The sequence below is a fragment of the Mytilus trossulus genome, chromosome 2, assembly GCF_036588685.1.
Source record: "Mytilus trossulus isolate FHL-02 chromosome 2, PNRI_Mtr1.1.1.hap1, whole genome shotgun sequence".
Taxonomy (NCBI): domain Eukaryota; kingdom Metazoa; phylum Mollusca; class Bivalvia; order Mytilida; family Mytilidae; genus Mytilus; species Mytilus trossulus.
In genome coordinates, this window is record NC_086374.1 from 31,590,897 (window position 1) to 31,616,277 (window position 25,381).

Here is a 25,381-nt window from a genome sequence, read left to right on the forward strand (position 1 = left end):
GAAAGGGTAAATATGATTGGTTGATTTTAAGCAATTCACTTTTCATTGGTTAATTTTTTGAAAGATACGAAATTCAATTTTAGGAATGGAAGGAAATCGTACACAGGGCCATGGGACCATGTGCAAATATGCTAACATATAAATCAAACAATGACAATACCTTCTCCTAAGACATAAGTATAATATTTCCATGGCGGACGTTAATCAAATCGAGTGTTCACCCCAAATTCACGCAATTTGGGATTCTTTAGACCAGGTAAATGGAGAAAGAGTTGCAACATCAACTCCAAATAGTTCCACCGTTGCTGTTGGGACACGCCCACCTCGCAGAAAAAGTAGAAGATCTTGGTTTGACAAGCCTTCCTCAAAGTATGAAATCGCAGTTGAAAAGAAAAGACGATCTAAGGGTCGCAAAAGTGAAGTAGAAGATGAAATCTTGATGCTGACACATTTCACAAATCCTCCAAAAATCAGTTTTGGAACTCTCAAACCAGGACAAAATAAAAGCAGAACTTTAATGATTAAGAACCCACATGACTATGACCAAACTGTTAAGGTTGAAAAGTTTCCACACAAGAAACACTTTTCAGTTCAAACTGTTGAATTTACTATTCTTGCAAAGGAAACATTTCCATTTGAAATAACATGGGAACCAGAAGATGAAGGCAACTTCAGAGAAATGATTTTATTTGTGGTAGACAACTCATACAGACTTCAAGGATTTGTCTTTGGCACTGTGGAAGCACCAAAGAAGAAAGTCATAGTATGTATTTTTCAGTAACATATAACAATAAAAGAGGGGCGAAATATACCTGAGGCCAGTGAGGTGGGTCTCATTGGGGTCTAAGCGTGACGTGGGATTGCCGATTTTTTTGTAAGCGTGACACGTGAAAGTCAAATTACTTTGTCGTGAAAACGGAAAATGAGGTCTTGTAGGACCCGGGAAATAGCAAAAAAAATGAGAATTGCTTACATATACATGTATAGTGTAAGAGGGATACGGGAATCTGACTAAACAGTAAGCCGGATCATGATCAGAACCACCTTATTGAGACCCCCACTGAGGGATATTCAACTCGTTATCATAAATCAAAAATAAACTCTGATAACGCCATGGCTAAAAAAAATGACAAAGAGACAAACAATAGTACACAAAGCACAATCGGAAAACTAAAGACTAAGCAACATGAACTCCACCTAAAACTTGGGGTGATCTCATGCTCCGGAAGGGTAAGAAGTTCTGGCACACATGTCATGTTAGTACAAACCTAGTACAAACCCTGTAACAAACCTTATATATGGGTACATGTACAATGTAGGTCTTATTCGTGAAAACAAGGATTGTAGTTACAACATAAGGGACATATTATCCTCTGTTAGTCCAAGAGTACTCTGCTTGTCTGACAAAACAGCCTTTGGATGTTAGAGTAACGTAAATATATATCCCAAGCATAATAATTGTCAACAAAAACTAGGTACAGGTTAATGGCTATAGACAAATGACTTTAAAAATAGGCTTCCTCCACCAATAAAAACTGACTGTTACGAAATAACCCAAAAGTACTGCTGAAAAGTTGCATTAAAAATCAAAAAATCAAATCAATTCATACATTGTACATGTATTCAAACTTGAAAAAAAAACTTACCATGTGTAAAGATTGTTGCAAAAAGTTTTAAACCAAAACACACATGTAGAATCCCAAACACAACATAGAAAACTAAACACTGATCAATACAAAGTGAAACCCCACAAAAACAGAAGATGTCTTTTTGTGCTACATGTAAATAAGGGTAAGCAGACCCCTCTCTGCTATGGCACTTATTGTGTTGCTCATGCATGTACATGTACCTATTTATGATGAGTTTAATTTAGAAGATCAAATTCAAGGAAAAAGGACAGGGTTGTGGTTTCAACAAATGGAACATACATGTATCCATTATAAGTCTGTACCATAGTCACAAGTCTGGTGCCCCAGACTAGTAAAATTTTATTTGGACTAGCACATATTTTCAAAAATTTGTTTAGGTACATAATAAAAACGGCTTAATATTGGTCTTCAGACTAGTAGTTGGAAAATTTTTGTTGCAGACTGCATCATTCCAATCCATATTGAACAATCAAACAATTTGTGATAGCATCTGTCAAGTATCAGCTGCTCTATACAATTTTAAGCCTTTTTGTGAGAGTTCACAGTAGCGTCATTCTACATGTACATGTATATACAGCCTCATATATTTTATCATACTGAGTGCCAATGAAAACACAACACTTTTGTTTTTCAAAAAAATCTTATAATTTTTATTTTATTTATATTAAAACTTTGTATAGTTGGTTTAAAATTACTTTTAAGACCATTGACGACAACTTTATGGTTGAGTGATTTTTGGAACAAATGCGAAGTAAGGGTTATTTTGAACGGACATAATCCGAGTTCACCGCTTTTCAACATACGCATCTCTTTCACGATTTTGTCATTTAAAGCTTGGCTAATGTCATGAATTTTCCCGCCCTTATTGTAAGGAAACTGCAATAAACATCTGAGTAAATGCCAGGACTTTCTGACAACTAGCGACCTGCAGTTTTGAGCATGATCCAATGACGCCTTTCAAAGCATACAATTACGAGAAGACTGAAGTTGTAGCATCTACAATAATCCAAATCATCCAAAAATTCAACCAAAATGGATCATTTAATGTTAAGCGACATCCAGGGGTACAAAAAGCAAGAAACGTTCAGCCAGACCGATACGTTTGGTTTTAAACATATTCGATATTGACTCTGATGGGTGTACAAAGGTCACGAGAGTTCAATGGTGGTCACAGTAGATCCTTTGGAGCAATTTTAGTAAAGCACCATTTGCGCAGAAATTGTTAAAGAGCACCATAGTCTTTCCTCAGTGACATCTAAATGGACGTAAGGCGTAAATATTGAATTCTGTAAACCAAAAATCATTCAATGTTACCCAAACCCGTCAGTAATGGTTACATTGGCATTTGGCACCAATCTTGGCCAAAAGTCATGTGTTTCGCCCGATTTTGGTCCGATCGAGCAAATTTTGCATCAGATTGGACATGGTTTAGACGACGAAAAACACCACCAATATCATAAAGTCAGCTTGAGTTTGATATGCGGGACAAGTGGAACAACATTCCTCGAGATCACATTAAACGTCCGGGATGATCAATTCCACGGCGCTGTCGAGATTGCGCTGCACAACGGGGTTGTAACATGTTTTGTTAGGACTGTGAGTTGATGATTCGACATTGGATGTTTCGTTTACCTATAGCGTCTGAAAGATGACAATGAAACATTTTTGTTTGATATCGATCTTTTGTTAGAATTGTTAATTTTCAAGAACAATTTATTTCGAAAGATTATCATTTCTAATATAAATTTTATTTTGGAAAAACCAAGTGTTGCGTTTTCATTGGCACTCAGTATATATATGTTTGACTTTTGGTAATATTTTTTAAACATTCTGTTTTAATCTTAACTATCGAAATTGTCGAAAGATTGAAAAATCATATATGACAATGTGACAAAATTTTAAGTTGCAATAAGTGATCCTTTGATAAATTTTGTAATTAAAATGCAGACTGGGTGGGGAAAAAAATTTGTTGACAGGTAAGTTTTTCCAATATCATTATGCAGCTGATTACCTGATAATTAGAATACAATGGAATATGACATGTGAAATAACATGTATTATATGTATTTTGTTTCTTTCAGAAAAGAAAAGGTCTCCTTGGTTCAAAAGTACAGAAGCCATTTTCTATTCTTCATACACAGAGCTTAGCAAACATTAAGAAGTCATATAGTCCACAAAAAGGGGAAAAAAAGAGAAGTGAACAAGTTCAGCAAAAATCCAACATTGAAAATGAACCTCCAAGGGAGATAAATCTACCAGATGAAGCTGTTGAAATTGGTCAACAAGGTCAAGTAAAAGATGTTAAAAGTGAGAGGCGCAAAAGTCATCGGAGGTCAAGTACATATGTGAAAATGCCAGATTTAGGGGTGTCACCAATAGGATTACCACCCGGAACAGGGAAAAAAACTAATAGTAATGATATTTTACACAGTACTGTTCGATCTGATATCGAGAGTCAAAGTTCTCCACTAGATGGCTTAGGTGTTGAGGAACTGAGATTTAATAGCCTTACACCTCAAACTCCTGAAAACCAGAAGTTTGGTAACATTCATACTGAAACACAAGGTTTTATATCACCAAATAGCTTTTTGCAAGATTCTTTATGTCAAAATACAGACAATTCAGTTTGCAAACAACAAAAAGATAGTATCTCAGAAAATGGAGAAAATCAGAAAGCACATGACATGAAGAATGCAAATCAAAATCCAAAAACTTTTTTAAGTCCAGACACCTTTTTAAAAGATTTGAATAATACTTTAGATGGTGATAAAAAGGTCCAGTATACTGCCAACAATATTCCAAGTCCTGATGCAGTTTTGAATAAATCCATCCCTCATAACATATTAGTGAGACAGCTTGATTCAGTGAAGACAAAACTACAGAAGAATCAAGTATTGAAAGAGAGGAAAAGTGCAACCAATTGTATTTCAAGAAAATCTTTAAAAACTGCAAAACCTGAAAATGTAAGACGTGAAACTTTTACAAAATCGTCATCTGGCTTAGGTAGCCAACAGCAAAGAAATTTCAACAATACAAACAGTTGTCAGAGAGAATCATTTATGAAAACAGAAAAGAAATCCAACCCTTTTGTTAAAGTTCCAAGTACATGTACCTCTAGTCCACGACGAACAACATTTATAGTAAAAGGTGGGAAAAAAACTATAAACAGTAAAAGGAGAATTGCAAAACCAACAGCAAAAATAGACAAAATGTCAAAACAAAATGGTCACCTCCATATTGAAAAGGATATTATTACCACTGAAACAATAGTTCAGGATGAAGTAGAAACTGTCTCAACTACAAAAATCACAGAAGTTGTTGATACATATACATGTACTATAATTGATGGTAAACAAGTAATTCATTCACCTGAGAGATCAACTTCATTGAAGGAACATCACACAACTACAAAAACTGAAGTCTCAAAAACAGTAGATTCCAGTACAGTTGTAAAAAACAGAACATTACCTACGCCAGAACGATCATTATGTGGAAAACAGTTGTTTTCACCACATACTGGACACAGTGTCTATAGTAACAGTTCTATCAATGGTGATGTTTCAATAGGTTCTCCACGTCGTCTGCCAGACAGTCCCTTAGCAGCTGTAGTCAGTAAAAGATCCACTATGACTGTGACCAAGGAAAAACCCTCAGAGGCTCTCATAGAGCAGACAGAAAGAAGATTGTCAACATGTCTCTTTGGACAGGATGATGAAAAAGATGGGTTAGGAAATATGGATGAGGATTCTTTAGAAAAGAAAAGCATTAGAAAATATGAAATTTCTGACATTGAGGAAGGGAATGAAAACTTGTCATCCCCTTTATTGAGTAAAATATCTTTTAAACAAAATACCAATATTGATACACCATTGCCGGAAACAAGATTAGCTAAACAGAATCACAATCTTTCACTCGATACACCAATGAGGGAAGCAGGTTTTACTGAACAGAAGTACAAAGTTGAACTCGATACACCAATGCGGGAAACAGAATTGACTAATCAAGATTTCAATATTGAACTTGATACACCGATGCGGGAAGCAGGATTGACTAAACAGAAGTTTGATTTTGAACTAGATACACCAATGCGGGAAGCAGGATTGACTAACCAAAATTACAATGTTGAACTGGATACACCAATGCGAGAAGCAGGATTGATTAAAAAGGATCATGTTGAACTGGATACACCAATGAGGGAGGCAGCATTGACTAACCAGAATAAAATTTCTGAAATAGATACACCAATGCGTGAAGCAGGATTCACAAAGGAAGATAGCAAAAATTTTATTGATGATTTAGGAAGCTATCATACCCAGGACACACAACTGACAAATATACCATGTTCATCATATGGAAAAGGGATCAAAGATGATCATGATGATATGCGTTCCCCATTTAAACCTAAAGAATCTTCCGAGATGGAAACATCAATGAAAACTTTTGAGTCTTTTGACTTGAAACCAGAAAATGTTATTGAAGCTGTACCTATAAACAATTTTGATATTTGTGAAAAAAGCTCACTAGAGCAGTGTGGGGAAGATTTAGCTGAAAGTAAGAGGAAAATGGAAAAAACAGAGACCACTGTTAAGCGAAGATCATTTTGGGAAAAACCGTGTGATCTCAGTACCTTTGAGAATTTGGACACTCCAATGAGGGAAGTATATAACAATATGGATATAGAAGAGAGGAAAAAACATAGGCGGTCATTTTGGGAAAAAACAGATGAATCAAAGTTGACCCCTGTAACCTTAAAAGGTATAAATAATTCAGGAAATGTAAGTGATCATGATGAATTAACAAGTCCAATGCATGAAAATGTTCTTAAAAACACATCTTCCTTTGATCCAGATCTGGTGGATTCTGTTGAGAAGAATTGCAGTTTTCCTACAACGCCATACCATTTATTGCCAAAGACACCAAATCCTGATAATTCCAGACGATCAACTCATGTTGTGGAAAAGCCCAAAATTTTCAAATTGGATGAAGTTCAGAAGAAAAAATTGTTTGCTGATGAGTCAGATGTTAGCATAGATCAAGTCGAGATAAATATCTGTTGTGATGAAAATATTGTCACTAGCAGCACTATTGTTCCTTTGGAAAATCAGAATAAGGAACTCAAAGAAGAACAGAAAAGGGAAGATAAATATAATGAAAGTATGACAAAAGAAACGGCAATATTTCAAAACAAATTGTTAAACAACTTAGATAATCCTCAAGACATAAACAATTCCATGCAATTGAAAGACTCCTGTATCAATTCATCTGTAAATGAAAATGAGAAAAAAAATCCTAATGGCCTGTTCTTTATCTCTTGTTCTTCAACAAAAGCTGTTGATAAACAAGTAAAATCTACTGTGACAAAATCCATAACAAGGAAGCAGCCAAACAGACCTGTTACCACCACTGTTCAGAAGAAAGTAAGTCCAAAGAGACCACTGAGTCAAGCAAGAATGTCTGAGAATAAAAGACGTAAAACTAATGAGACTACTGAGCAAAATGATGAGATCAGAAACAACAAGAAGACAGACAAACCTAAGCAAAGTACTGTCAATAGACAACCATCACAAAAAGGTGGGTATAGATATCTAAATAATAACAGGAAAACAGGAAAGACAAGAGAAAATTAGGCATAACAATGTATTAAAATAGAAATCCATAGTATATGGTAATGTTTATCTTGGAACACAAAAACAAAACTAGTCAAAGCACTGTCAAACAATAAAGAAGCAGGATTAAGAAAATTATTGAAACATGTCTGTGGAGTCACCAAATAGATTATGTACAGTATGATAAAAAAAAAAATTGATGAAGATTTAAAACATTATGACATTAACACCAGCAAAAAAAGTAATTGCCATTTAATTAGATTTTTCCAGTACGCTTAAGTATTACATGACTAATCTTTACTGTTGATTCAAATGCTTTTCCATAATAATTTGTTTTACTTTGAATGTACATGTACATTTAATTTATATAATTGGTTGTGTAATTATAAATGCATATGCTTCATTATTTATTCAAATAGATTTTTAATTTACCGAACTCAAATATGAATTAATGCGTTTTTCTAGGAAGTTCAGCTGTCCAGGGTAGAGTCAAAGCTCCTGCTAAGGGTGTAGCTCAGTCAAAGTTACTATTACTGAAGAAAACTAAAACAGGTTTGTTGCAAGTAAACCATTACATGCATTAAAACTGAATATTTTGAATTCAGAATTTAATGTGAAGCTTACGAACTAGGCCCGTACGCTAAAATTCAGGCTCAGATATTTGTCCATCTAGTATCAGGAATGGTATTTGTATCACACCAACATGATCTGGTCTGATAGGCATGTATATTCAAGCCATGTGATCAGATCCATTTTTACCAAAATTTGAAATAGAGCAAATTTGCACTTTCTTAAAAAAATATCCTACATAGAACGCTTGGTCATGCAGTAAAGAGATCAGCAGTCCTTGATTTAATTTGCAGTTAGAGGTCTTATCTTTGAATGGCATAAAGTCTGTATATAATTGTTAATGCCTCATATTAAGTTTGATGCAAAAAGTTTGAGCTTGATCAAATATAAAATTTCAACATACAATTCAGACATTATTAGTACACATGGATGATGCTGAAGTTTTTATGTCTATTACTTTTTTGTTTCCATTTTGCAGCTTTGCCAAAACACCCAATGCCCTTTGCTGCTAAGAATATGTACTATGATGAAAGATGGATGCAAAAACAAGAAAGAGGTTTTGTTCATTGGCTGAACTTTGTACTGACTCCACCAGATGAATATCAACAGACTACAAAAGTCAGAGGTAATTTAAGAAATTACTCTTGTGAGGGAAAGCTACTACATCTTGTATAAATGTTTCATTTTACCATAATCTCGATACCAAAGTTCATTAACTTTGAATCCATTCATTGCATGAGGGAGTTGAATATTTCAAATCTTGCTTTTCAAGAGTGTCTTTTGAAACAAAACATTGATCATTGATTTAATCCTGACGCAATAAAATGTCAGAAGTTTTAGATAGATTATACTGGGGGTATACAATGACCTGGCACCTTACTAAGCATTTTCTGTGCATTTTACTTGAATAATTAGACATTCATGATATTCAATTGGAATTTTTATAGAATGACTTAAATCAGACTCTTTAGAAAGGGATTTCAAGTTTTGTCCTGATATGTTACATTTCAAGTAGAAAATGAGAAACTGAAATTCATGTGACCCACCACAAATGATTTGATGTTAATAACAGGATGCCAAACATTTTTACTCCTAACCCTAAATTGATATATATGCCATGTATCATATAGATTTTGATTTCATTAAGGACTTATATTATACATGTACTTTTCAGTGGATGCTGGAAGTTTGTGTGTAGACAACAATAGAAACAATGTCAAACTGGCTCCTACACGTGAAGTTCTGTCATTCAGAGCTTATTCTCAACACAGACGTTTGAACCAGCTTAGGAGAGCAGCATGTAAACTGTTCCAGTCACAGGAAGTGGTCCATGTGGTTCAAAAGGTCGAAGTTGAAGTGGAGAGTGATAGATTGTACATTAGGAAAGACCGCAAAGTTCATGCTGATCTTGGTGATTTTTTTTTAATTTATTTATAGAAAATCATATATATATTAACAACACATTACATAAAGCTGAATTTATTTCATATTCATGTAAATATTGTATGGTAAAGAAATTAAAAAAAAAATTGAAATATTGCTAACAACTGAATTTAAGCTTACAAGTAACATACATACATGCAAACAACAAAACAAACATGAATGGAGAGTCGCATTGCAACTCATACCACATCTTCTGTTATCTATGACATAAAAAAAATCATATATTGAATACAAATTCAAATATCTTTATTCCTAATCAAAGGACCCTTAAAGAGCATATAAATCAACACAAATCTTAATATTCATACAATATCCACACAAACAATACATGCAATCTGACATATATACTGATTGTTTAAATACTTAGATATTATACATGCTCATGGCTTTGGACAAACTTTTTAGGCTTTTGGTCAATTCTCACATAAAACTTAAAACAGTAAATGGACCATCAAAACAAAGCTGGATACTATGAAAATCATTTGAAATCGACTTTTCACATCAGTACCATGGATAAAATATCCAAAGGAATATTAAAAAGCAAGACATACAGACTTTAGATTGAGTCATATGAAATTGATTTGAAAGTCCTAATTCAGCTTATAAATATAGATTAAATCATTCTTGTAATACAATAAAATGGCTGTTGAAAACAATTCATGAAATGATTTTCAGTTTGAAGATTTGTGTTAAACAAGTATATATACTATTTATTCAAAAAATATTGCTTGCACTTACTTAATCATAATATATTTATATAATAAAAGATGTTTGATATATTTCAGGTTTAAAGCAAGCCATTTTAGATATGCTGTTATCATTCAATCCTCTGTGGTTAAGGATTGGTTTGGAGGTAATATATGAAAATTATTAAATGTTGTCTAATTGCCAGTGACGTCTTTACCTAAATCCAAATGTCATTGATGTTTGCAACTATACCTTACCAAACAGCCTTCAACAATGAGCCAAATCTTTTCTTCAAGTAAGCTATAAAAGGCCAACATTTCAGACTTTAAATAAATTTGAATAAAAAACACACAGCCTGATTAATGACCAAAACAATGAACAAAAAAATTAGGACAGACATCAAGCTACCACAACAACTGGCTTAATGGCTCAAGGGGAACACTCATGGTTTGAAAGGGTGACACAAACACATTAAAATAAAGGTGCATTATTTGTTTTACATAAAAAAAAAAATTAAAAAAAACTATTGCTGCATCAACATAATAATTAATTAAAGGCATACTACTCTTAGTAACTTTTTTTCTGGAAAAGCCCTGAAGCAGCAGATCATCTATTGACAATTGTATTTCATAATGGGAATAAGTTAAATGTATCATGTAAAATGTATAAGTGAGAATATGCATATGAAAATAAACATATCTGATTTCAGACAACATTTGGTGAAATGATAATGATACAAAACAATGGAGATGTGATTGGACTGTCACGCTTCATTATAACCAGGGTTTTAGGTAATCCTGATGTTGCCTGTGAATTCTCTCATCCATCAGTACCACATCTGTATAGTCGTGGTAAGATTCAATAATTAAACGATTTATATTTTAATTTTTAGAATGTTTTAGATTAAATGTGAAGTTATTGATCACAATGAGATGATTTTTACCATTTGTTAGACCAAATTTCTCCTACTATTAAGGAATGTATTGAACCTTGACAGAAAAACATCAAACCTAATAGTGTTGTGCACCTCCCTATTTATTTCAAGAACTAGTAGGTGTTCAAAAGATAAAGGTGAACTTCACTGTTTTACATTTTTAAATTCAAAATGTCAAACATTTATCACTGGATTGGAACAAAACATGAGGGCACTATTTTACACTCAAAATTGTTTGGCAACTCTTATTGTATTTCTTAATCAGATTGATTTTGTCTTTTTATCATTATCTCAACATAAAATCTAGTGTACATGAATAATGTATACGTAGATTTCATTATTTTCATAAAACATGTTTTCTTCAATGCTATTCTTTGTAACTTAGACAAGTGGAAATAAACTTCAATTTGTATTTTGTAGGATATGCTGAAGCCATTTCCAGACATTTGCTGAAGAAGTTTTTGATTTTGGTATTCTTCTTAGATCATGCAAAATCAAATAGACTAGTACCCCAAGATCCATGTCTCTTCTGTAAAGATGCTGAATATAAGGTAAAATACATTTAATAAAAGGTATTTTGCTACATAATTTTTTTTTTCAATTGAAACTTATGCAGAGAGTATAAGTGTTGTTTATTCAGATGGAATGGTTTCTTCCATGAATGAGGCAGTTGATTCCATTGTAAGGTCAAAGGTCATGCCTTATTTGGTCTGTCTGATATCAGGGATTAGGTTCTCAGGTTACAATTTCAGGCTGCCAGCTTCTCACTTTTGATTTGGCTGTTGAATACAAAGGACGTTTACTCTATAGGAATAAGTTTTCAATTTCATTTTACACTGATTTTCTGCTGTTTAAACTTGAGACTCTATTGTGAAGATTGTCTGGACTGGAAATCGGATTTATATAACTTTATTTTCTCCTGTCTTGGAGACACAAGGTATTTTATACAAACTTTCGATCATTTCCTAATAGTGATCACGATTAATCAGAAGAACTGTAGACAATTGACACAATTCTTTAAAAAACTCATCGTAAATTAGTGATCTCGTACACAATATTCATTGCAGTTTAAATTCGGTTTTCCTATCACTTCTTGTAATTCAACATTGGACTACTATTTCCAGAAATTTGAGAACTTGAATCAGTTTTATTTAACAGTTTTGGTGATTTAACGGCTATTAAAACTTTTAGTAATTAATATCAACATTGGACTACTATTTCCCGAAATTTGAGAACTTTAATCAGGTTATTCAACAGTGTCGTATTTTACGGATATCAAAACTTTAGTAAATTTTATAACATGGCTTCTTCGACCAGACGCAACCGTCGTTCACGTAACAGACCACATCCATATAACAACGAAGAAAATGCTACACAAAGCTCGCAATGGGATATGGAAAATCCAGAAAATTGGACAGGTGCAAGATTTCGGGACGAATTGCGGAAGTTAGGAATAAACATTCCAAAAAGTTGGTCTAAAGCATTACTTAAACAACTGTATCTAGACAACAAGGAGCGCCTATGCAATAAAGAAATACGAGAAGGTGCACCCGTCGCAGCGGATGACCATATTAGGCAACCAACTAGAGAAGTACTTCAAGACCCGCCCACAGATGAAGGAAGTTCCGCCCCATCAACAACGCGCATGGATAGTGTAACCGGAAACGACGTACGGGACTCCAATGTAAACAATATGGCCGCTTTGTTTACATCTACTATGGTCAACACGTTTACCCAGTGTATGGCAAGCATGCAACCATCCGTAACCCACATTAGACCATCACCGGATTCCTTCAACAAGACCTACGATCTGGCTAATTGGTACGAACAACGGAACGCCTCCGATGTCCCGCTAGTACCAGTTCCTGGTACAACCCAGAGAACCACCGCACAACACAACTTCAACTTTAGTCCGTCGACAAGTGCCTTGCCATTTTCTCACCATACCAGTGCCGAAATAGATTCAACAAGATATGGAGTGAGATCGGATTCTTTCACCAACGTTGATATTGTGTCGCCGAATATTCAAAGGAATATTATTGAGGGTAAGGATATAAATCTTACTACTTTACTAATATCAAATTACGAAAACCCTCAATCACACAATATCACTGCTGATGAAATAAAGGTGAATTTATCAAGCAAGCCTGACCCCCGTCTTAACAGGAACCTGAACATACAAGATTTTATTCAGGCCTTTGGGAAATATAAACGTATTATGTGTGGGTCATATCCCGAAAGACGAGAAGAGCTGGATGCTTATGAAGCAGATTTGATTCAGATCCATAAATTTTATGGTGATAAATTTTATACCTACCATAAGCTATTCTCCGCAAAGGCAGCTACACTCCTAAGAGAGAAACACATCAAGGTTGATTGGAGTAAAAGAGACCGTGACATTCTTTCACTAGTTAGTGGGGGTATTAGAGTAAATGCATGCAACTTATGTCATCAAGTTGATCATGCCACAGAATTTTGTTCATTGCAGATTTCTGATCATCAGGGTATACATGTAGATAGCAACTTAGGTAACAACAGGTCAGTCAGACCAAACATGCAAAATAAGCTTGATAAACAAGGTCGTAGTAGAGTATTTTACGACGGTAAAGAAGTATGTAACAATTATAATAATGTCAGGGGTTGTTTCAGAACAACATGCAACCTTCTTCACGCTTGCTCAACCTGTAGATCTACAGGTCACCCAGCACATACATGTACAGGTAATAGACAAAACCATCATGTACCTCAAAAATATTCACAAACCTACAAAAACAAAATGTAGTAAAACAAGATCAAAGCATATTTTATCCCAGTGCATTAAGTGTTACCCTTGTCTGTTGACCATCCATCCTAATGTTTTGACACTTATATACAATGCTTATCATGTTTTTAAAAGTTTAAAAATTTATATTAAAAATAGTGGGTGTTTGCATGATTTTTTTAACTTAGAACTGTTAACCATTATTTTGTAGACCTGCAAAACTATGCTGATAGAATTTTCCAGAGATTATTTGGCAGGAGAAGGGGATATCACCCGACATCTTGGATATCTTGGTTACCAAATCAAACACACCCAAACAGCAATGGATGAATTTGATTATGCTGTTTCAAACCTAGCAACAGATCTCAAAGATGGAATTAGATTAGCGTAAGTATTAATGATTAGTTAAAAAAAAATGATTTGTTATCATTCATGGTTCTTGCTTCTTTTATCCTGTGCACAATAGTCCATTTGCCAATTACCAATTTGATTCTGTTATAACATACTTTTTAAACAAATTACTTCCCTTTGTCAATCATGGACAAAATTGGCGTTTCAGAATGCAAAGCATGATGAATTGAAAGTGAGATATCGGAGGTTAAACTAATTTTTCATGAAAAATATTTTCTGATGTCAAAATATCAAGCTAAACAATAAATGAATGTAATTAAAAGATTTAAAAATCTTATAGATTACTCTCATTATGCACAGGTAAATTTGCTCTTTTTGCTAGTTCTCCTTTCTTTGTAAATGAAAATTAATGTCCCTCATAAGAGAGCCAACTAAAAAAGGGATCACTAATTACAGGGTCAAATACAGGAATTGGCAAATAGCATATTGTATCTGTCAAAAACCCTGAATTGATAAACCAAAAGTTGTATATTGGAATAAAAACATGATGTAAAACAATTATGATGAATTAGAATATAACAATTATATTTATCTTTATAGGCGTGTTATGGAGATACTAAGTGAAGATCCTAGTCTAACAAAGAGACTAAGAGCCCCAGCTATAAGTCGTCTACAAAAAATACACAACATGGATGTAGTGTTCCAAATCTTAGCCAAACAAGGAGTCAATGTGGACCTGAAAGGTTAGTTACTTTGATTTATTATATTCCTCCTCATTTCTTAAAGTAGGGGCAATATTTAATTCATATCGTATTCACCTTGTCTGTGTGTCTTTCTGTCCCTCCATATGTCCGACGAATATTTTGATCACACTTTTTTGACAGAATCTTCTATACAGATTAACTTCATGTTTGGTCAGGAGCTTGATAGTAATGACTAGTATCTTGTGAGTTACTTTTGGATTTGTCAGTTATTAACTTATTATATGCCAAAACTTTGAAGTTTGAAAATATTGATATAATCTTTCATTACCCTTTTCTCAGAACCTGCTGCGTTATAATGTGTGTGTGCTTTTTAATCAGTCTGACACCTACTTCCTTTGTTTCAATATTATTCAACATATGATCAGTGATGTCAATGAGGTGACTTGAGAGTGGTGATTTACCAATTTTATCAGGGGCAGCTATTGTTAGGAATTTTTTTGGGGGGTTTACAAGTAAGTTAAAACTAAATGCATTTCCTCTCATGTAAATATCTTTTTGCTTGAGGATATAGTTCTCTATAATTTCAAATTAAAGCATCCATTAAATTTGAATAATGAAGATTTTATTTAAATTACTTATTATACAAAATTGACTGTTCATGGTTGTCTCAAGAAATGCACAAATCAAGCTCAAATACTAATGTTTTATTGAAGTACTTTTAATTTCAACATTTAATTTTGTAAATTTCAGAAAATTTTGAAAATAATTTATTGTTGGATCAATTTGGCCCAAAAGTTATTGACTATTAAAATAATTTAGTATGTTATATTTTTTGTCATAATTTTATTTTGTTGTATCTAATTAATAGGTACAAAAGTGACATGTAGAGATGTAGTGGATGGCCACAGAGAAAAGACATTGAAATTGTTATGGTGTCTTATTGTACAGTATCAGGTAAAAGGAAATAACAGGATGTATTTCATCTTTCTTTGTAATATGTGCACAAAACAAGCAAGTTGTGTGTTGTTTTATTTTCATATACCAACTGTTGTCAAAGCTATATCCAACGTTAGCAAGTAGATTTAGACTAAAAAAGAAATTAAAAAAGAAATGTTTGAATGATAAGGAATAATTTTGGCACATATTGATCCAAAAGCATGTTACAGACTAAGGGAGATAATTCAATATTTGAACTGATTGTAAATCAAAGGAGTTAGTTCGGTAAGGACCATATTTGGCCCCAATTATAAAGTTCATAGTAACAAGACAATAAATGTTTTAAGTTGTCCTAGAGACATGTGTGAAAGTTAAACAGAACTGTTTTTGTCAAAGTTTAATTCTAACACGTTAATTTTTACATCCCAAAATGGTCCAAATGAGGGGTTTCGGTGAAATTTGACAAAATCAGCTGGATTTCAATCACATTGAGGACCAGGAAACATAGAGTGCACAAACTAAATATTCAAATAAGACATGTCAAATGTCTCTACAAACATTACTTTAAAAGATCTTTGTTGTCGACGTATGCGCTCTATGTTTCCTGTCCAATAATCTAAGGAAATTTACCCATTTTCATTGATTTTTTCGTGAAAAATCATTATTAGTACAACTTGTGACGTCATAATGAAACGTAGAGACGTAAATTTTTCAAGAAAATGGCTAATTTCCTATCTAGTCACTTAATTAGCTATAATTCATTGTGATATTGATCAATTAATTCGAATTTGAAATTTATGCTTAAAAAGGGGGCCATTTAGGACCTTATGGAACATACTCCTTTACTTCTTTTAGTTAAATCAACAATACAAAATGTTCTATAAGAATTGGTTACAACAACTCTGTCTAACATATGTCGTATGGTTTCAACTTTATTTTCAAGCATTTGTGCAATTGTTTGAACAAGTACCAGGAATATGTCATATAGCCTTGACCATATTTTCATGCTCTAGTGTCAACTGTCATACATTAGAATATTCTGACATTTTTTAAATTTCAAATAAAATATAATTTAGGTTAGCTTATTGTTGAATAAGGAGCAGCTTAAAGAAGAGATCAGGATTCTGGAAAGGAGTCTGATGGTAAGAAATCAGCTGGCTGCCTTACAGAGATATGAAGAATTCCTCAGTCAGAAGAAAAGAGATTCTATAGACCCAGATCTCTTCTCACAGAATGAATTAGTTATGTTGCTGCTGAAGTGGTGCAGAGTTGTCAGTGCATACTATGGAATTCAGGTACAGTTTAAAATATTTAACTTTCAGAACATTGATATAATTTATGGACTGTTTGTTGGTTATTCTTGTCTGGAGTATTTTTATTTTATCAAATAAAACCTGTGTAAATATAAGCTAAAATGTTAAGCAAACATTTACTGACTACACTTTCAATAAGACTATCAGTCATATAAAATGTCAGTTACCTATCTGCTACTTCAATGCTTGTGTTTTGGAAAAAAAGAAATGATTTTTAATGATTGTAATAAGTATTTCTACTTAGAAAAATAAAAAAATAAAATCAGTTTTTAAAATTTAATACAAACTGCTTTAAATGATGTATCAAAATTAGAACTATTCAAAATTTAATTATTAAATAAAAGAATGGTATGATTCTGGTATTATTTGTCATGAACTTCTTCATACATTTATTACTGAGTGTGTGACTTAATGCATTCCAATATTAATCAGGTTGAAAACTTCACTGTATCCTTTGGAGATGGGCGTGTCTTATGTCACCTGATACACCACTACCATCCATCACTCTTGCCAAGGGAGATAATCAAACATCAAACAATGATGACTCTGACTGAAGACACTGACCAGGCCAATGACCAGAACAATAGTCTGTCTGATAGCTTTGGTCAACCACCATTCACAGGTATGGCACCACATATTTTAGTATGAATATAGCCTATGATAAGATACACCAATGTTGTCAATTCTTATATTCATAATAGAAAGGTTTTATTATACAATTTGGGGTCAGTAGATATACCAATGATTGAAAAAGATATTTGAGTTTTATCTACTTTATACATTAGATGTGTATGAAAAGAGGTATTTAATTTAATGTCTGGCCATCAACATCCATTAGAAAAATATTGTCAGATAAAAACCTGTCATTATTTTAAAAATTCAAAGCCATACTGTTTCATAGAATAACCAGTTTTATTTTCTCATATTTAATTTCCAACGCATTAATCTTTTGCTTCTTAAGTTTTTTTACTTTGATTTCACACTGATGATAATAGACATATTTACACTTGTATGCAAATTTGTCCACCATTACATAAAATCACACAGGTTCCCGTAAACTTTGACATAACAATTCAAAACATTTGACGTCACTATAAAAAAGTGATTGTTGCTTGACGTCAGAAGGTTATTCGGAGGCGATCTAAGGTCATTTGGAGACAAAATTCAGCTTAATACCAAACGTGTAAATACGTTTATACATTATATACCTATGTTCTGTATCTACAGTTAAAGAAGATGATGCATTGTTTGAACAGATGTTATCAAATGAAAAAGACAATTTCAAAACTTTGTATGAAAAGGTAAGTCAGTGCAATATTTACTATTCTGTCTCACATGTCAAAGAGCAAGACTTATGTAACTTTTCTGAAATAACTATGATTCTGTTTTGTCACAAATAAGACGAACTTTGGTAATTTTCTACATGATTTGTTGATAATGATTTCTTTATTGTATACAGTTATTGCTTCCTTTTGTCATTTCTGCTGTTATTTTCAATGAGCAAAATTATCTCAAAGTGTGTGTGAAAAGAGATTTATTTGAAGATTTTGTTATTCATTATCAGTAATATTGGTATGTATAATTTTGTTTAAGGTATCAGAATTAGGAGGTATTCCTCTAATGTTACGATCGGCAGACATGTCTAACACCATACCAGATGAGAAAGTTGTTGTGACATATGTAACCTACTTATGTGCCAGATTGTTAGATATACGCCATGAGTCTAGAGCTGCCAGAGTTATTCAGTTAGCATGGAGACGTCATCACTTACAGAAAGTCAAGAAAGAATTTGTGGTAAGATAGGATTTAATTGTTATAACACAAGTGTGTCTTGAAATTAATTATGTAACAGCTCTTCACAGATTTTTTTTACATATATGTCTCAATATTTTCATTAAATTAGTTAAGGAAACAATTTTTTGTTTTGACCTAATCTCAATTATGATAATAAATATTGTTCAGATCCATGAGGCCAATATAAAACTATAGTCACATTGACTTTATTTACAGATTAAGCAGAAAGCAGCAATAGTTATACAGAGAGAAGTGAGGTGTTTCATCCACAAGAAAAGACAAGCCAGACAGGAAACAGCATCTGTTAAAATACAAACAGCATGGAGAGGATATAGGGCCAAGAAACTGCTCAGTCACCTAAAATGGAAGAGAGATAATGAAAATAAAATAAAAGCTGCAACAGTTATTCAGGTTCATATCAAAATAGTTTGCATCTATAGCGTTTGAGGGAAATTAAGTGTTGATATAAAACCTATAATGGTATTGACATTTACAGATAGTATGAACAGAAAGCCAAATTTTTTGGAACATGTAATTTGAGTTTTGAAGACTTGACATAAATCGTTTAAAGATGTGAATGAAATACCACTTTAAATAAAGAGATTACAAACCAAATCAAAAATGTAGGTTATATTATAATGAGAAAATATGTCTGCCCTATGTCATTAACCATACTTGTAGATATATGAATCAGTTTTTGATTTTGTAATTTTCTGCAATTGGAGCAATGCTTTGTTTGAATATTGTGATTGCTATTGTTGTCTTGTTAAAGCTGTCCAAGTAATACAATGGTATGTTATAATAAGAATAATGAAAAATGGTATGGAAAATACAAACTATACTTATTTATAATTGATAGATTTTGGTAATGTAAAAAAAGTCTTACTGTTTACATTTATATTTGTTTCCATTTTTAGAGATACATGTTAGCACAGCGAGATAGATCACAGTTCAAGCTTAAAGTCAAAGCTGCAATAACTATCCAGTCTACTGTTAGATCGTATTTACAACAACAGACATACCATCAAATCATCAAATCAATCAGAACTATCCAATCAAAATATAGAGCGTACAAACTGAAGCAGAAATGTAGGTCAGAATATGTTGAGAAAAAGATGGCTGCAATCACCATTCAATCTGCTATCAGGATGATATCTGCTAGGAAAAACTTTAAAAGAGAAAAAGCTGCTTTGAAGATCCAAACCACATGGAGAATGTACACTTGCAAAAAACTTTTAAAGAAGCAGTTGTCTTCTGTAGTGAAAATACAAACCTTTTACAGGATGGTCTGTCAAATAAGAAAATTTAAACAGGTTAAAAAATCAGCTGTCACACTACAGAGATACTTCTCAGCATATTTACTAATGAGAAAAGACAGAGAGACTTATCAAAAACAACTCCAAAGTTGTCTCAAAGTCCAAAGATGGTGGAAAGCACTGATTGAATTGAAAAAAGCAAAACAGAATGAAGCTGCCATCAACATACAGGCAGCTTTTAGAGGTTTTGTCCAGAAAAAGCTCTATGTGAACACTAGAAGACATGTTATTAGACTCCAAGCATTGGTTAGAAGATGTTTAGCCATCAATCAATACAAAAAACAAAAGCAAGCAGTATTTAAAATCCAGGAATGGTACAGGAGACATTTATTGTTGGTTAAATGTCAAAAGGAATTTAGACAGCAGAAACAGTCTGTTGTTTATCTACAATCTTGTATCAGAAGATGGCAATGCATGAAAGAATATCAAAATATGAAAACATCAGTCATCAAAATCCAATCTTCTGTGAGAACCTTCTTAGCTGTGACTAGTTATAATAAAAAGAAGAATGCTGTAGCAGTCATACAGAAGCATTACCATGCATGGTCAGTTATGAAAATAGAAAAGAGAAAATATGACGAGATAAAACAAGCTTGTGTTGTAATTCAGTCATACTGGAGGGGTAGAAAAGTTAGACAGACATTTGTTAAAATGAACAAGGCAGCCATTGTTATACAGGCTAAGTTCAGAGGTCAAATAGCAAGGAATTATTACCTTTGTTTGAAAGAATTTGTCATTGTATGTCAGAGGAGGTTGAGAACTAAGTTACAGGAAAGAATGGAAAGAGAAGAGAGAATCAGAAAAACAAAGGCTGCCACTGTCATACAGACCATATTTAGAGGCTTTATAGAAAAACAGAGGTACAGAAGATCCATGTGCAGTATTGTAAAACTTCAGACAAACATAAGAGGGTTCCTGCAGAGAAGACGATTTCTTAAACTAAAACAATCTACCTTGTTATTGCAAAGACATTACCGTTCATTTAAAGAAAGTAAAAATGTTCGGATAATGTATTTAGTAAAGAAAGGAGCAGCCATTACAATTCAAGGCTATTTTAGAGGATTTATGGTGAGAAAGATGGTAAAGAAGTTAAATCTTTCAGCTACAAAGGTACAATCTGTATACAGAGGTTTCAGACAGAAACAAGGTTATCTATCTATGAGGAAATCTGCTAAAACATGCCAAGCTTTATATAGAGCAAAAATAACAGGAATGAAAGAAAGATATAAATACCTCATGATCAAGATATCAGCTCTAGTGATTCAAAGACATTACAGATCATACAAAATAAGAAAAGTGGAACAAGAAAGACATCAAGCTGCATTGAAAATTCAGACAAGCTACAGATCTCACACAGGAAGAATGCAATATTTAAAGTTGAAACAGAATGTAATAAAGTGTCAGCATTCATATCGAAATAAAATGATGGCAAGATTTTGTAGGAGGCAATATTTATGCACCAGATCTGCCATAGTAACAATCCAGGCAAATATTAGAGGTTGGAAGGTCAGGAGAGAGTTGTTCAGACAACACAAAGCTGCAACAGTGATCCAATCAGCATACAGGAGATATGTTCTCCATAACAAATTCACTCAGTTGAAAGAGGCCACACTTACTGTTCAAAGAATATACAGAGCTCATGTATTGGGATCATATACCAGAACTGAGTTTCTTATAAAGAAAGGGGCTGTCATGACACTACAGGCAGCATATCAAGGATGGAAGGTTAGAAAAGGGATTGTACTGCAACACCAGAATGCAAGAATAATTCAGAGTGCCTTCAGAGGATACATACAGCATAACAATTACCAAAGATTGAAAAAAGCAGCAGTCATTTGTCAGAAAGTATACAGGGCACATGCGCTAGGCTCGTATGCAAGAAAAGAATTCGTTAATTTGAAGAATGCAATCATTACTATTCAAGCAAGACACAGAGGTCTGAAGGTCAGAAATGAAATGAAAATGAAAAATGAAGCTGCTATAAAAATTCAGTCGGTGTATAGAGGATATGTTCAATATAGACAATTTACATCCTTGAAAGAGGCTGTCCTCTCTTGTCAGACAATATACAGGAATAGTATCATGGGAGGGAGAATGAGAAAAACTTTTCTACTTACAAAATGTGCTACAATAACATTACAAGCTTTTATCAGAGGATGGAAAGTCAGACAGGAAATGAGAATGAAAAATGAAGCTGCTATAAAAATTCAGTCGGTGTATAGAGGATATGTTCAATATAGACAATTTACATCCTTGAAAGAGGCTGTCCTCTCTTGTCAGACAATATACAGGAATAGTATCATAGGAGGGAGAATGAGAAAAACTTTTCTACTTACAAAATGTGCTACAATAACATTACAAGCTTTTATCAGAGGATGGAAAGTCAGACAGGAAATGAGAATGAAAAATGAAGCTGCTATAAAAATTCAGTCAGTGTATAGAGGATATGTTCAATATAGACAATTTACATCCTTGAAAGAGGCTGTCCTCTCTTGTCAGAAAATATACAGGAATCATAGCATAGGAGATAAACATAGAAAAGCTTTTCTGCTTAACAAATGTGCTATAATTACATTACAAGCTTTTATCAGAGGATGGAAGGTCAGAAAGAATGCTAAGAGACAGTTTCACGCAGCAGTAGTCATTCAGTCTGCTTTTAGGAGACATATTGAACATAAAAAGTTCACAAAATTGAAGAAAGCAACTGTTACATGTCAAAAGAGATATAGAGCTAGCATTCTATCTAAACAAATTAGACGACAATTTTTAATACAAAAAGGAGCAGCTTTGGTTATTGAGGATTGGTACTGTGCTTATTTAGAAAGATGTAAAGAAAAGCAAAGACACAAAGGAGCTACTGTGATTCAAAAGGTTTACAGAGGGTATAGAGTAAGACAAAAGTACAGAAAAGTAAAGGATGCAGTGGTGACACTTCAGAGACATTACAAAAATTACAGAACTACCAGACAAATGAGGAATCAGTATTTATCCATGCAGGTAGCTGCTGTTATTATTCAGAAGTACTGTAGGGGTTATCAGGTCAGGAAAAGGTATGATGAGGACATTAAACATGTGATTAGAATTCAGAGTGTTGTGAAAAGTTGTCTGCAACGAAAAAGATTCATTAAATTGAAGTCTGCAGCTTTGATTTGTCAGACAAGATTTCGAGCAGTCATGTATGGCCATCAGCAACGATTGGCTTTCTTGAAGTTAAGGTCAGCTGCAATTTTAATACAGTCACATGTGAGAAGATGGCGAGCACAGCAGACTTTTAAAACACAATTATCTCATATTGTGACAATTCAGAAATCTTTCAGAGGATATTTAGCTCGCAAAAACTTTAAGTCATTGAAGAAAGCAGTGTGTATAATTCAGAATAGATGGCGTATTGTGATGGAAATGCATAGAGTTCAGAGAGATTATTTAATAAAGGAGGGTGCTGCTATCACAATTCAGTCTTGTTGGAAAGCATATTTGGCCAAAAAGGAATACAAAAGATTGCTTTGTTTAACTATTAGTTTACAAGCTCTTGTGCGTAGCAGACAACAAAGACAGAAGTACATGGATCTCAAATCGTCTGCTATTACAATTCAAAGATATTTCAGAGCCTGCATGACTGGCAAAGAAGTTAGAATGGGTTATATCAAAACAAAAGAGACAGTTGTCAAATTGCAAGCATTGGTCAGGGGAAATCAAGCAAGAATGGTGCTCAAGAGAATGAAAGCCTGTATCACAATTCAGTCCCACTACAGACGATATAAATGTGTCAAGAAATACCAAAGAATAAGAAGAGCTGTGATAACAATTCAGTCTCAATACAGAGGTATGCAGGAAAGGAAACAGTTTCAGAAGAAAGTGGAAGCTGTAGTCAAAATACAGAAATGTGTTAAGAGGAGATCCTTTGCAAACCGTGTAAGAAACTACTTAGAAGAAAGAAGGCATAGTGCTATACTGATACAAGCCTGTTATAGAGGCTACCAGGACAGGAAAACTGTACACAGGCTGAAAGCTGTTGTAAAGATACAGGCTTTGGTTAGAATGAAGCTTCAGAGACTAAGATATAAAAATCACATTACAAATGTAGTTGTTGTTCAGAGCTGTGTTAGGAGATATTTAGTTCAAAAGGAGACAGGAAAATTAAGGAAAGAAATAAGGGCTGTCACTTGTATACAAAAAGCTTATAGGAAATTCAAAGAAAGACAACACATAAAGGTAAGTTGATAATATGATAAGATTATAGCCAATTTTAACCAATGATCAAAATGATAAAAATTAAAATGAAGTAAGATTTAAAACATGATTAAACTGTAGTTCTTTGATTGGCTCCATCAAAAACTGAAACCAGACAAATGTTCAATTGCATGTCGGTATGTTGTTGCTTACAAGATAGTTATTCTAAAATCATTGATAATACAATTAATGTTTATTGAAATAACAGCACAGATAAATACTTGATATTTTTATACAGAATTGGAGGTAATACTTTGGTAGCAAAATTATATTTGCCACACATTCTGATGAGTTTATAGGTACCAGTGCTGAATTTCTATAAATTGACATACACCAAAAATTTAATCGCATAAATCCATGCCAACATTTCTGTCAATAGACAATTGAATGCTGGTATATTTTGTAGTATGAGACAATATTGTATAGATTCATAATTAAACTGAATAAGCAATGTTGGTTTTATATCTGGTACTTTTAACTGCATAGTTTTACTTAAGTTAATGAAATAGAGAAAAAAATTGTATAAAATTCTTTTTATAGTTACAGAAAAAAGCAAGACAAGCATATGTGAGGAAATTTACCAAAATGTTATGGGTGAACTTAGCTGCCATTACAGTGCAAAGATTTTACAGAAAGTGCAAACTGATGCAGCAAGCTAAAGAAAAACTTGGCAAGATTCTTATCATTCAGGTAATGTCTTTATGATGATTACCAAAATTATCTAGCAAGATGGAGAATTTATTCAATAACTGATTTATCCAGTCATTTATTATATTTTACTCCTTAATGATAAAGAAGTAGGTCCAGTAAGACCCCTTTTTGGCCCAAAAATATAGCAGTTTTACAAAATTGTTAAAATGTAAACTTTTAGTTATTCATTGTACAGTAGAATGCTTCTGCTACACACATTTGGGCTGATTTTGACAATACAATGCACATTTATCAGGTACTAGCACCATGAAGTCATGCTAAATTACTGAAATCTTCACAATTCTAGCATTTTTGTTAAATTTCAGACAGTTTTCGTGTAAAACGAAAGTGGCCGCATTCGTGTTCATCCTTAATATTCAAATGTAAGTTGTATTTT

At 33.3% G+C, this 25,381-nt stretch overlaps 1 protein-coding gene across 1 annotated transcript in view; it reads left to right on the plus strand.

Moving 5' to 3' along the window:
• The first annotated feature begins 52 nt into the window (after window positions 1–52).
• The window catches only part of LOC134707000 (abnormal spindle-like microcephaly-associated protein homolog), a 33,127-nt gene continuing 7,798 nt past the window's right edge, over window positions 53–25,381 (plus strand). The window contains exons 1-18 of the mRNA XM_063566425.1: window positions 53–763; window positions 3,731–7,220; window positions 7,721–7,807; window positions 8,304–8,450; window positions 9,000–9,236; window positions 10,054–10,121; window positions 10,665–10,806; window positions 11,310–11,440; window positions 13,862–14,037; window positions 14,602–14,744; window positions 15,574–15,659; window positions 16,718–16,936; window positions 17,387–17,576; window positions 18,182–18,255; window positions 18,548–18,748; window positions 18,965–19,159; window positions 19,666–24,276; window positions 24,835–24,984. Coding sequence (XP_063422495.1) covers window positions 191–763; window positions 3,731–7,220; window positions 7,721–7,807; window positions 8,304–8,450; window positions 9,000–9,236; window positions 10,054–10,121; window positions 10,665–10,806; window positions 11,310–11,440; window positions 13,862–14,037; window positions 14,602–14,744; window positions 15,574–15,659; window positions 16,718–16,936; window positions 17,387–17,576; window positions 18,182–18,255; window positions 18,548–18,748; window positions 18,965–19,159; window positions 19,666–24,276; window positions 24,835–24,984 — 10,920 coding nt within the window. The 5' untranslated portion in view covers window positions 53–190. The remainder of the gene's footprint in view (window positions 764–3,730; window positions 7,221–7,720; window positions 7,808–8,303; window positions 8,451–8,999; window positions 9,237–10,053; window positions 10,122–10,664; window positions 10,807–11,309; window positions 11,441–13,861; window positions 14,038–14,601; window positions 14,745–15,573; window positions 15,660–16,717; window positions 16,937–17,386; window positions 17,577–18,181; window positions 18,256–18,547; window positions 18,749–18,964; window positions 19,160–19,665; window positions 24,277–24,834; window positions 24,985–25,381) is intronic.